The sequence below is a fragment of the Natrix helvetica genome (assembly GCF_964273705.1).
Source record: "Natrix helvetica genome assembly, chromosome: 9".
NCBI classification, from domain to species: domain Eukaryota; kingdom Metazoa; phylum Chordata; class Lepidosauria; order Squamata; family Natricidae; genus Natrix; species Natrix helvetica.
This window is the reverse complement of record NC_138560.1, coordinates 15,048,327-15,062,745: the sequence shown is the minus strand read 5'-3', so window position 1 is coordinate 15,062,745 and position 14,419 is coordinate 15,048,327. Positions and strand designations below refer to the sequence as shown.

The 14,419-nt window shown below is 38.9% G+C and overlaps 1 protein-coding gene across 3 annotated transcripts in view; it reads left to right on the top strand.

The window, feature by feature from the left end:
• Positions 1-14,419, top strand: part of ARID1A (AT-rich interaction domain 1A) — a 116,580-nt gene that overhangs the window by 80,181 nt on the left and 21,980 nt on the right. For all 3 annotated transcript variants that reach the window (XM_081962396.1, XM_081962395.1, XM_081962394.1), the window contains 2 exons: positions 12,945-13,185; positions 14,142-14,231. In XM_081962396.1, coding sequence (XP_081818522.1) covers positions 12,945-13,185; positions 14,142-14,231 — 331 coding nt within the window. The remainder of the gene's footprint in view (positions 1-12,944; positions 13,186-14,141; positions 14,232-14,419) is intronic.

Sequence of the window (14,419 nt, the reverse complement as noted above, 5' to 3'; positions counted from 1 at the left end):
AGCGCTCTCTCTCTTTCTCTTTCTCTTTACCAGAATAGAATGGGGGGTTTTCCCCCTTAAGTGGAAGAAAAGAGTTATGTAGAAGGGACCAGTGCAGTGTTCTACTTCAAAAACATCCTCATTCCAGCTTAAAGTGAAAGATCTGCTTAGCTATGCCAAAAAACCTGCATGGATGCATCTGTATATCAAAAGCCATTGAGATGAACTTGAAAGTGATTTTACTTTGCTAAAGGAAAGCAAATTTGCTAGATAACCTTGGAGTATTTTGTGAGGTGGGTGGGTATATAAATTTGATAAATAAATTACATTAGATGTTAAGTTAGAGATTGCCATACTGATGAATTTGTCATATTTTGTAGAAGATGATGGGTTATACTGCATAGTATTGTTTTGAACCATTTAGTAAAACAAAAATATAACTGTAATTATGTTGTTGTAAAACAAGGGCTTAATTTAAAAAAAAAACCCTCCCCTCCACCACCATTGCCACCCAACTACATCAAATTCGGTTGAAAGTTTCTATTAACATGATTTAGTTCTCATTGTTCAGCTAATAACAGCAGTTGTTAATGTAGTCTTCCTGCTTGTTTTAGCAACTGCTCACTCCTCATCTTGAAATTTTTCACCTTTCAAAGTTTTATGTTATTTGTATAATTTTATAACTTCTCAACCTCATCTTTTCTGATTTTAATGTTAATTTTATATATTTTGTACACTACCCAGAGCTGCTCTCTTGAAGGAGATGACTGGTTAAGAAATTTGAAATATAAATAAATAATCTGGTGTATGACCAAAGATTTGATTGATTGATTAATAAATACGACCAAGATTGTCTGTATATTGTGTTAAAATAGTTATTGTCCTAAATCAAGAAAATTTCTTTTGTTCAAGGATCCATTGACAATACTTAATTATTTTTGTCCAGATGAGAAGGATGCAAACTAATTATTACTATTTAATTGGCTGGGTTTATGAAGGCTTTCAGTTTATAGTTCACATTTGCTCTATCTTTTGATGAAGCTGACAGAAAAGCTTTCCTAGGGATGGCCAGTAAAATTTACTTGAACAATCTTCTAGCTATTCTTCATAAAAGATCAGTGAAGCATGTTGGCTGAATATATTTCTCCAAGGACGCGTGCATTTCTTCAGGCAATAATATTGGAAACTGATTCCATAAAATTAGACACATTACATCCCCCCCTCCCCCGGCGTGAATGTGAACCTTTGGATAAATGCTCTACATGTTAATCAGCATACCATACTAAGAATGCTTTATTACATTTCTACTTCAGAAAAAGTTTTACTGTACAAAACACTTTTGTAGTTCCATTTAACAAAGCAAATCACAACCCAAAAAATATGGATTTACTTGTGGCAAATATAGAAAAAGTCATAAGACTGGCTGCAGGCTTCTAGATTTCATGATCTTTATTATTGTCTCAAAATCCATCTACTGAGCAGTGCTGGGTGCAATGTAATAAAGTAGGCAGAGATACCTTAACAGTTAAATAATGCCTCTAAGATTATATTTTGGCTAGGCTTTTATGTAGTATCAGAAAACCAAATTCATTTTTTTCATGAAATCCATTACTTTCTCATTTTCTATACCCAGAGAGAGAGAGAGAGACATAGACATAGACACAGACACAGACAGTGGTTTAAAAATTATAATAAAATACAAATACCACTATTAAAATGTATTTCAGGAGTTGAACTGAAGTGTCCTGTTGAAGATAGTGGGCAAACCTTGTAAGGCCAGGAGTTTCACAGCAAACATGCAACTGAAAAAGCCATGACTGCTAATTACCTTTCTAATGTTATGTGTTAGTAGCACCATAAGAAGGAGTACCTTTAAAGAGTTATGTAGGAGATGACCATGCTGAAGCCAAGAGAGGGGTCAAATGCATAATAAGTTATGAATCCCTGCATGCTTATAACAATCTAAGTTCAATCTAATGCCTCTCTTATCTCCCGCTCATTTTGTTAGTTGGTCAGATTCTTGTAGAGGGCTTAAGCTTGCAATAAATCTTCATACTCATTTGAACTGCTTGAATCTCCTGGTTTCCCAGCATTTGACAGGTATGTTGTAGCAAATATTTTATTGGGGAATTTTTTTTGGTGCAGTGATCAGGAATGTCCAGAGATCTATTAATACATCCCAAGCTGTCTTCTCATTCACCTGTTCTAAACTGTACCGAGTTAAAATTGATCTCGCTTTTTCTATCACAGATTGTCTGTTCCATTGTTTCAATCAGTAAATGTACCCAATAAACCACAGAGTGTTCAGTTCAGTGTTTCAAGACTGAAAGAGTTGATTGTTCTGATAATCAAATCAGAAATGGAAGCATTAGCAGAGCTACCTAAATTGCTTGGAGTTCTTTTCAGAACTCATCATCAATATATTGGCTTTTGGTGTATCATGAATATTATAAACGGTTACAGGATTGGGAGTATGTTTCTTTTCCCTCTTTTATGTAGTGTAGAATGATCTGAAGGTTTCAGTTTACTTGCTTTGATTTTTTTTGGTTATGTCTGAATTAATGCCTAATATATCTTTGTAACTCATATGTTGTGCTAGCTATATGGGAGAAAAGAGATTATTGGGTCCTCTTGATTATTTGCATGGGTTATACATACCAAAATGACTAAATTTCTTTCTTTCTGCTATTTAAACTGCATTATGGACAGACTGTACAGGTAGTTCTCAATTTATCAGTGGAACAACCATTGCTAAGCGAGGCGGTCATTAAATGAGTCACATTTGATTTCATGTTTTGCCACGATCATTAAATAAATCATGCAGTCATTAAGTTAATGTCGTTGAATGTTTCAGTGGGAAAGTAAAATATGGAACTATGGACTGGAAGAGATAGAATGAAAGGATTCTCTTATCATCTTAGCAGATAAAGTGTTCAAGGAGTATAACTAACTATGCCAGTGTTCAGCATGGTGTGTTTAGTGTAGCAATACGAATAAGAATATGATTTCAACTAGATGTTATCATGGGAAATTGAAAGTGCCCTAAGAGAAAAAGAGACCAATCCAACAAACAACCAAATCCTTTGTTAGGGGACCACAAAAGAACATCCAGTTGTCTAATTCTTTCCTATGTGACCCTCTTTAAAAGAATGTGTTTACATATTATAGTTTGCCCAAAGGTGGAATGTTTGCATTTTCAATTTATATTTACGTACATTCACTGTACATACATTCCAAAATCACCTAGCAACACACTCTTTTTAAATATAAATTAGAGATCACTAAATTTTCCTCAATTAGGATAACTTTTGCTAAGTTTGCAATGAATTAGCATACTGGCTGGAGAATTCTGGGAGTTGATATCCACAGTTGTCAACTTTGGAAAACACTGACCTAGATTCTAGTCCATGGACGCTTATGCACAATAAGTAATACGTTGATTCTTAAGGTGTTACAAATTAAAATGGCTTTGAGAAACCTAAAGATAGTGGTGGGATTCAACAAGTTCGCACCTATTCAGGAGAACTGGTTGTTAACTTTCTAAGCAGTTCGGAGAACCGGTTGGAAGAAATCTCATTTTGTGTTTTGTCACTTTGCAGGGCTAATCAGGGCTAATCCTGTAAGCAAGACAGAAAAGAAACATTCTGCTGTTTTTTCTAGCCTAATCTTTATTGCCCTGCTTACAGAAACTGCCTCTCCAGTTAACCCTTATTACATTGTAACAGCTAAGGTGAAGCACGCATCAACCTGGGTGACATTGAGTTGGCCACGCCCACCCAGTCACATGACCATCGAGCCACGCCCACCCAGCTGGTCATTAGGGCAGAGAACCTATTGTTAAATTATTTCAATCCCACCACTGCCTAAAGATTGAGGTGCTTGGAGCAGTAGGTTCATCGCTTTCTCTTTTCCAATCTCTCCAACCATATACTTATTTGTATTTTATTATATTTCTCAGATTCTTACAAGAGACCAGGTATTACGGTTGACACTACCTTCTTAACTGCTCCTGGAAAATTAATCAATATTGAGAAACTCAGTCTATTATAAAGGAAATCCCTCAATACTACCCTTTTAAAATGTTGGAGCCCTTGACAGATTAAGCAGGAATTAATTTTGGAATGTGATGGTTAATACTGGGAAAAGATTCATTTCCAGGTACCCTCAGGATGATGGAAACAGAGGAGAACAACAGTCCTTTAGCTTGTTGGGTTTTTCCCTCTAGCGACATCTTGTTGAGTGCATGAATCATGAAGCTTTTCCCCCTCACTTTATGTCTTCAGCCACAAGCTTAACATACCCTTTATTATAAGGAAAGCAAAGAATATGAGGCACCAGTGAGCTCTGCTTTTTTGCTGAATTTTTGAGAATGTATTTTACTAAGTGTTTATTTAGCAAAAATTGGGGGAGGGATGAAGGAGAAGGGGGCGAAGTGGTGTTGAGCAGGAACACTGGATGTGATTAACCCGCCCACTGAGCAGATCTGTGGGAGTGTAGTATCGACCTCTGAAAAATCAATGGCTGCTGCAGTAACAGTGCTGACTTTCTCCTTTCCCTTTCTCCCCTCCTTCCCCTCTCTGTTTTTCAAGGTCTTTGGTTGAAGAAGTGGTGTAAAACTAGCCTCTCCTCTCCTTTCTGTCCCCCTGGTTTCACCATAACAGCTGAAGAGCCCATGCGTTCTCTCTCTTTCTTTCCCCCCGCTTCTTCCTCCTCTGTAACTTGCTTAGATGGGTTATTTTTTTACAATTATAGTGAGCACACATTCCAGGCTCCTCCTCCACAGATCCTCTTTGCAAGTCCCCCTTTCCTGCACTGCAGATACAGCAAGCAGCTCGTACCAGTTCTGTCTAAACCCTGACCAGAAGGAGCATTTACTTCTCCTCCAGGCGCTGAACCTTTGGATGTTCTGTCTTCTGTTCTGAGGCATTCTGTCTGTGGCAGAAAACAGGCGAAAAGCCGGGCCTCTTGTCGGAAAAATGGAAAATTCTTCCTTTTCAAAATAGAAGCTTAATGAATTCAAACACTCCTTCCTGTGTGTGTGTCTCGTCTGTCTGTCTGATAAAGAGGATATCAAAAGAAATATTTGTGCAGTATTACTTTACATAATTATTGTAGGATTTTTTTTTTCAAATTTTCAGAAACATACACATTAAAAACTCACTTTTCTTCAAACAACTTGTAGCCTGATTGAGTTCAGTGGAATCAAAAATGTGACATTTGTTTATGCAAACAGTTTTGGGTGTAAAACATGAAGCATAAAGTTATATAATCAAACCATTTGAGACAGATCCATTGTGTAGATTGAGGTAAGCCATTAGAGTAGGGAACCCCATACTAATTTTTAATTTTTTTAATGTATCTAAAGGCTGCATATTCTCATAAATATGCCATAAATCATATATTTTCATACAATAAGTGACTTATGCACTTATTGCCATCCTGTTCAGTTTACTGCAATCTCCTCTACCTAGAATTAACTTTTAAGACCACTTGGAAACTGCAGTTGGTTCAAAATGTAGCCTCTCTTGTCAACCTTGGCAAATCAAGGTTGCCATAATTGTGTAACACTGACACTGCATCCTGCCCCACATATCCCTACGACCAATCCGCTCTCACAGAGAGGGACTTCTCCGGGTGCCGACCGCCAAACAGTGTCGGGGGGCGACACCCAGGAGCAGAGCCTTCTCTGTGATGGGCCCAGCCCTGTGGAATGACCTCCCCCGGGACATCAGGATTACTTCCGATCTCCGCTCCTTCCGTGTACAACTGAAAACCCACCTCTTCCAACTATCTGGCCTGGCTCAATCGTAATTTCCTCGTACTCCTCCTGACTGTCTGTTTTTAACATTTTGAATTTGGATTGTACATGGGGTTTTGTAATTAGGGTATTTTAATGGTTTTTAATTGTCTATGTATTGTATCTGTTAACCTCCTCCGAACATGTGTGTCTTTGTACTTATGTATGTCATGGATTTATGTAAATGTTATATGTTTTTTACTCCATTGTACGCCGCCCCGAGTCCTTTTCGGAAAGGGAGCGGCTAATAAATTTAAATTATTATTATTATTATTATTCTCTATAAAATCCTGTTCTCACTGTCTAGCCTTCCTGAATAAAAATATGAAAACTTGCTTTGTGCAAACTCGGGTTTAGGAGACAAAATTTTAATTTCTGATCCAGTGTAACTGGGATTATGAAATTCAAATATTAGTCATTGAAACTACTCACTATACCATTACCATTTCTATTCAAAATTAAATTTTCCCCTAACACCTAAGAAAATGAAATGATTTTGCCATCTGAAATTAGCAGTCGAAGAATATGTAGAAGAACACGTATCAAGAGTTGATACTTTGAATGTGCCTTTGATTGCTATGAATAGAATTGTTTACTGTATTTACACAAGAGGGTGTTGCAGAAGAGATAACTGAATTTTGTACGAAAGCGTTTGGAAGGTTGGGGAAAAGTATATGGGTGAAGAATGGTATTATTTTCTCTTTATGCATTTCTGTATGGCCAGAGGTTTACATTGTATGGTGATTTCAGTAATCAAACTAGACACTCCAGTCACCCTTTCAAGAGAGTAGTTGGCAGGACACTTATTTGGCAGCTGTTTCTTAGCAAAGGTACTCCTAGTAGTTTCCACTTCTTTCTTACGCTTTTCTATTTGAAGGGAAGGAACAGTAGACGATTATGGTTTGACACCCCATGAGGCCAAAGTAGTCAGTAGGTTGAATAGCATCAAACTCATTCAGAGTTTGGAACTCTGGAGCAAAGCATTGATGTATCTCTTATTATTCTACAGTTTTAAAATCAGGAGGCAAATTTATAATATGGTAGCCAAAGAATGTGACACATAATCATGGAAATTATGGGAAAGGACTACATTGGAAGCCTGTGTAGCCTGTGTACGGTTCATCATCTTAGGGAAGAAGATTCATAATTATAATATTATTTTATGTATGTAGGATTAACTTTATTTCAGTATTATTTTTTGACAGTTGAATTTCATTACTGACCTTTTCGATTCTAATCTGGAGGAACCAGTATAGTCATGTTCATTCTCAGCGATCTGTAGAAAAATATTGATTTAAAACTATTTAAAGCCAATACAACAGTTTTGAAGTGGTACAATCTAATGTTTGTTGATTCGTGATTTCTCTATCGCTAAAAATCTGTCCTAATACTTTTTCTATATGTTTGATGACTATTTTATAGTTAAACATTGCACAACCAGTGTTACAATAGTGATCAATAGGCTGCTTCAAATTCATATGGAATTCTTTCCTTTTGCTAATTCTGGCTATTCTCGCCTAACTTTCTATCAGATTTCTTGTTTTCTCATTCCCTTTACTTCCGTATATTCTTCCAAGCCTCCATGGACTCTCACTTGAAGGATATTATCATAATTGCATCTCTTTCAAATTTAAACATCTTCACAAAAAGTATTATCTTCCTTTCCTGGGTTGTAGCCTAGCACAGGATCCTCCAGATCGGGGGATATTTTGTGAAAAATGTAAGCATGTAACAACAACAAAAATAGTGTTTGTACCACAATAGGAAGAATAACAAATATGATCCATTAAACAAAGTTTAAAGAAATTGAACACATACCTGGTGATTCATTTCTATTGGGCAATATGGGACCATATCAGTAAAAATCCTCATAATCATGAGCAAAATAATTTAACAGACACCTTTTAATCGATATTTAATACGAATATTGCTGAGATTCCTGAAACCTGGATTTCAAACAGACAGATACACAGATCCTTATGACAATTTGCTAAGGCTACTATATTCTCTCACTTTTAAGCGTGTGAAGAGTATCAGCTTTATTTTGGAAGCTGTCTCTTTAATTCCCCCTTTTTTTTGCAGGCTTTTAATTTCCAGCATGGTTTTGTTTTGGTATGAAAAAGGTGAACCTAGCGGCTGATTCCCTTTTTACAAGCAGCAGGAACAAACTCCTGCTGGCAATAAGGTTGAATTGGGCAACCAATCGCAGCTGGAACAGTTATAGTTTCAGAGTCCCTGTAGGCTTCCGCTATCGGGTCACATCCCAAAATAACACTGGGCAGTATTTCAAGTGAAGAAATGAAGGCTTTGGGGTTGCAGCCAGCCTGGAGTGTGAGATTTCTGTGTGAAATAGTTGGCATGCCTCCAACATTTTTGATCTGCATGGCAGATGAGCAATAAAAGGCATTAAAAAAAAAACACATTGGAAACACGTGGGGAAATTATCCAGACCAAGACGTTCCTTCATGCTGGCAGAGTTACTGCCGTTGATTTTTACCTCCTGTTTCCTCTTGCCTTGCTGACTGTATTCAAAGGAGTAGGGAGAAGAGCTTTCTTAGCAATTAGGCCGTGCACTGTGCAGGTCAGAGATGTTCTTTCAAGGGATAGTTCTGCTGCCCACCAGCCGAATCCTTCTGGCTTATAGCTTTGAATTCGAAAAGGTTTGAAAAACTTAAAATACTACGTGCTTTTGGGGGGGTTGTAATAAATAGCTTTTTAAAATTTCAGTGCCTTGCGTATTTTCATAAGTACCCTTGTAGGTTAAGGATGGACTTTATTACAGCCAAAGGGCAGAGATAGAAAGTGTACTGTAAGCACCTAAAAAAAAAAAAGATTAATACAGGCAATTTTAATAGCTGCTTTAAAAAGAATGTTACAACCATAGGAGGTCTTTTAATAATTGATGCTTTACAGTATTTTGCTTAGATCTTGGTTATAAATGATTTACAATAAAAAAAAGAACTGTAAAGTATTGTTGTATTATCCAGGATACTGATGCAAAAGAGGCAGAATATAGCAGTGGTTCCCAACCTTGGCGGCCTGGCTAGCTGGGGGGAGGAGGTGGTGGAAGAAGAGGGGAAGCGGGCTGCGTGAGCAGGGCACCGGTGCACATGCATGCACAACTCGACTTGCGTAAGTCGAGCTGTGTGCTGGCCCACCAATCACGCAGCCCTGTTCTAAATAGGCCAAGGCCTGGTAGTGGGCTGCGGCCCAGGGGGTTGCAGCTTCCTGGACTATAGACATTATGAATATCCCTACAGTAAAACAACTGGAACTCTTTTATTGAAGACTGTTATAAATCTCTTCCCCCCCCCCCCAAATTTAAGAAATTGTGATTTAACAGAAACAGAATAACAGGGTTAGAAGGGACCTTGAAGGTCTTCTAGTCCAGCTCCCTGCTCAAGTAGGAGAACCTATATACCATTTCTGATAAATGATTGTCCAGGCTTTTTCTTAGATACTTCCAAGGATGGATTCCTATCTTTTACCTGCTATGCTGATCCAGATATAAAATGTTGTAAGACCTCCAGCTTGGCTACAGATGTAATAAGGCCTGTTCAGCGATGGAACTCAAAAATTCTCCCCAAATTCTTTGTTTTCCCACAGCTCATTTGAAGAACAATATTTTGATGGATGCTTTTTCCTTTTGCAATTTCACTGGTGACAAATATTATGGATGATAAGGGCCTGCCCAAGGGATGCCTTAGTAAACAGTGGTGAACATTGTTGTCCGGTTTAACTCATCTGACGGGGATCTTCTGCAACCACATGGTCATTGTTGTAATGCTGCGATGGGGAATACAATTACAGGAAGATAGCTGCCTGCATGAAAGAGGATCTACATGACTTGAGGTTCTTTCCAGAGAAGAATGGGTTTTTACGAGATCTTACACTAGATTCATCCTTTTAATGCTGGCTCACATAAAAAGCTCCATTACTTTTGCAACGAGTAAATGTTCTTTTAGGATCAGCTGAATGTGAATGGAAATGTTCTTAGCTCTTTCTGTTTTGCTATTCAAACCTTCCTCGAATGAATTCAGCTCAAGTGGGATTCCGTGATATTTTCACTCTGCTTTTTTTTTTTATTAGACTTGTTAACTTGAAGTTTCCTTCCCGAGCTAGTTGCTCTAATATTCCTTAAGAGTATTGGAGTAGGGGAAGAATAAGGATATCTTCAGAAATAGGCCAGAACAAATATTTCACTTAGTCAGTTTGTGCCATATTTTCACCTGGTCCCCATGCCTCATGAGGCCTTAATTTAACGGAGAATAGAAGTGTAAAATACCAATCTTTGTTTCACGATCATATCGATGGAACATATAGTAATAGAGTTGGAAGGGACCTTGGAGTTCCTATAGTCCAGGGGTGTCCAAACTTGGGAACTTTAAGACTTGTGGACTTCAACTCCCAGAATTCCCCAGCCAGCCATGCTGGCTGGGGGATTCTGGGAGTTGAAGTCCACAAGTCTTAAAGTTCCCAAGTTTGGACACCCCTGCTATAGTCCAACCCCCTGCTTGAGCAGGAGACCCTTTAACATTTCGGATAAACAGCTGTCCAACCACTTTTTTAAAATCTCCCATTGTTGGAGCCCCCACAACTTCAGGAGGCAAGCTATTCCATTGGCTTATTTTTCTCGCTATTAGAAAATCTCTCCTTAGTTCTAGATTGCTTCTCTCTTTGGTTAGTTTCCATCCATTGTTTCTCGTCCTGCCTTCTGTTGCTTTGGAAAATAGGTTGACCCCCCCTCATCTTTGTAGTGTCTCCTCATATATTGGAACACTGCTATCAGTATGAGTGTTGATATGTAACATGTCATTGGAACATCTGTAGTCATTTGTATTGCTCTTCGATGTTCATTGAACACAAAAGCATGTCATTGTGGTCATTTTTGTTATTGTGTCATGATCACATCATACACCTGACATAAATCATGGCAAATGTGATAAAACTGAGGTAAAATGCAGTTGCTTTTTCCAGACTATTTTTGTTGGAGTGGAAGGTGACAAAAGGGGCTGTCAGTACAGAAACTAGGACCATTATACTTGTAATGACTAAACAGAATTTCATTAAATTGAGACTTAATTAGTCTATATTTTGCTAGATCCCTCCTTTCCTACAATGGTATCCTCAAATGTATCCATTATTATTTTACCCCAAAAAATTAATTTGTATTGCAAATAGAATTTAAACTATCATATCAAGTGTCTTAAGATATAAATAATTTTAATTATTGGAGCTTTACTTTGAAACTTCTTGGATCACAGATTTTGAGTTCATGCAAAATGCAACCTTGTTTCTCTTGCCTGCTTCTTACAATGCATAAAAATATATGACTTTTTAAAACATGATAATTGATATATGACATCAGGGCAAATGAGGTTGTGCTTAAGGTTGAATGAATATAGTCCCATTCAGGTCAACTCCCTTTTCTCATGAAAGGTTCCTAGAAGATTTATTGCTGCTTTTTTTCATTCTCCTTGTCTCATCACTTGCCCTGGGATCCTTTTAAATGTTAGCTTAACTACCGTATTTTTGGAGTATAAGACGCACCCTTTTCTCCCAAAAAAGAGAGTGAAAATCTGGGTAGGTCTTATACACTGAATACAGCATTTTTGGCCTCCCAAAACCCCGCCCCCTTCACAAAAATGGACGTGCAGAGAGTTTGGGAGGCCCACAAAGTGCTCCTGGGGGCTGGGGAAGGAAAAAAACAAGTGAAAAAATGGTCCATTTTTTGCTCGTTTTTGCTCCCCAGCCCCCAGGAGCACTCTACAATCCTCCTAAAGGCTATGCATGCCCTTTTGGGGGGCAAAAGATGGACCCGTTTTCATGAACAACGGACCATTTTTGCTCATTTCCCCTCCCATCAGCCCCCAGGAGCACTTTGCACGCCTCTCAAACTCTCTGCATGCCCTCTTTTTCACAAAAAATGAGGGGTGTAGGGGGGTTGGTAGGTCTGAAGAGTGCAAACACTTAAAAAAAATTACCTCTTCAAAGTCTTGGTGCGTCTTATACTCCGAAAAATACGGTAGGTAAGATATTATTTTTTTTCACCAGGATAAGTTTCAGTGGCAATTAACATAGACCAGTTATAACTATCTCAACTATGCAAAAACCGGTGAGCCCTCCATCTCCTTCTGATCTAACAGGATCTCAGCAGCAATGCAGATTATCATGGAATTAAGATTCAAGAATTCCGAGTACGCATAGCAGCTTCAGCTTGGCTTACTGAGTGAAATACAAACGTTTACACCACCCTAGGAGAAACAGTCAAGAATCCCTTATGGAAACACATTGTGATGGTCACTGAAAGGGTAGAGGAAGCTCATATCTCCCCCCCCCCAAATAAATCCATGTCTGCTCAGCGCACAGGCTGTTTAGAGAGGAGCTATTATCTTTATATTATTTGAAAAGGAATAAGAATTCTCAGCCTGGAATAGATTGATGCTATATACCAAACACCAAATAGCTCCAGTAAAGGAAACTCTGGAGCCTAAAGGGCTATAAAACTGGAGGCCCAACCCAATCCAAGGCCCTCCAGCCATAGCAAACAAGCTCTTAGGTACAAAAGAATGTAATGAAATGTTGAACGTTCTATCCGTAGATGGTGGCAACAGTTTTAAAGAGAGAAATTGTTCCTTTAAAGCAGTGGGTCTCTTTAATACAGTAATACGACCCTTTAATACAGTTCCTCATGTTGTGGTGACCCCAACCATAAAATTATTTTATGTTTTCCGTATTTTTTCAAAAATATGTGTTTTCCAATGGTCTTAGGCGACCCCTGTGAAAGGGCCGTTCGACCCCCCCAAAGGGGTCCCGACCCACAGGTTGAGAACCACTGCTTTAAAGGATAAAAATGAAAGATTTTTTTTTAATTTGCTCTTCAGAACGTTTGACAAAAAGGAAGGGGAAATAATAGAAGAACGGGATCTCTATTCCTTGGCCAATCACTTAAAATATAATCACTAAACATTTAATATGTGGCTTTTTAGGGTTTCTGTTCTCAGAAAAGTGGCTTGCTGAAAATTGTATTAAGTAACTGACTTTTACCTGGAAATGTTAAAAGCATAACATTTGTCTGCTTAGAAGACAGGCTCTTTATTAAATAACCGGCATTCATATCCATCTTCTTTGTTATGACGTGTTTATATCTCCCTGTGTGTCTCTGCAGGATCTCTCTGGTTCAATAGATGATTTGCCTATGGGTACCGAAGGAGCACTGAGTCCTGGCGTCAGCACATCAGGGATTTCCAGCAGTCAAGGAGAGCAGAGTAACCCAGCTCAGTCTCCTTTCTCTCCACATACCTCTCCGCACTTGCCAGGCATTCGAGGACCTTCCCCATCACCCGTTGGGTCACCGGCTAGTGTTGCTCAGTCCCGCTCTGGTCCACTTTCTCCTGCTGCAGTGCCAGGTAACATGTCCCTGGTGGCACGAGAAGCTACTTTTGACTGTTTTGTACAATAGTGTTTAGAGCAAGGGGTGTCAAACTCAATTTCACTGAGGGCCACATTAGGATTTGACCATTGGTGGGTGTGGCCAGCTCAATGTCACTTGTGTCGGGGGCACCTGTGGTGGCCCAGGAGGGGCTGGGGGGGATCCACTTTTGCTAGTAGTTTATTACGCTAGCACGTCTGTGTCCGTGTGTCTCTCCTCCCCCCACCCCCGCTCAGTTTTCAGTTGTGACAGCTTCCTGCAGCCCTCTGCTAGCAAAAAGGGCCACCACGCACAGCCCTCCCGAGCTCCGTTTTGGCTAGCAGAAGCACCGCAGGCTGGTTCTTCACTGTTTCCAGGGCAGCCCCGTGGATCAGACCTAATCACCCCACGGGCCAGATCTGGCCTGCGGGCCTTGAGTTTGGCAACCCTGGTTTAGAGAGTCATCATAGCAACGAGACCCAGGATCAAGGCTCCACTCGCAAGTTCTAATTTTGAGAAGGGCTGCAGAATTTTCTTAAATCACCACTGCTGCCCATCCATGGTGAAATATTACAGCTCATACTGTTCAGTATAATAGTCACATTCCTTTATCCTTTATTAGTGTACGTGTTATAGATTTTGACAGTAAATACAGTTCAAATCTAAATCCCAAGCTACTTGGACATTAACTAAAATGCATCGTCTTTCTCACTCATTCTATGTCTGTAAGTTTGCATCTATTTCAGCTCATTTTATAGAAGATAGCAAAATATATAATTAGTCATTGCAAGAAATATAGTTATGTCTAACTCAATGGTTCTCAATCTTAGCAATTTAAGATGGGTAGACTTTGGCTCCCGGAATTCCCTAGCCAGCCATCATTGAAGTTCACTCACCTTAAACTTGCCAAGATTAAGAAATACTGCTCTAACTAATTTTTATTTTTTGTCCTAGGCAACCAAATGCCACCTCGACCACCGAGTGGCCAATCAGATAGCCTCTTGCATTCCTCCATGAATCAGTCAACCATAGCTCCAGATAGAGGTGTGTGTATGCCACATTTTCTAAGATTTTTCAGGATATCTGTATATGATTGTGACTGGAAGTACTTGGAAGCTTGTACTTGGACTAATTGTTTGGAAGTATTAATTCTTTCTGCCCAATGTATTGTATTGAAATCCAATCAAGTAATTTATTCAATAATCTAAAGGAGCCAAGCGATTTGCTTCCTC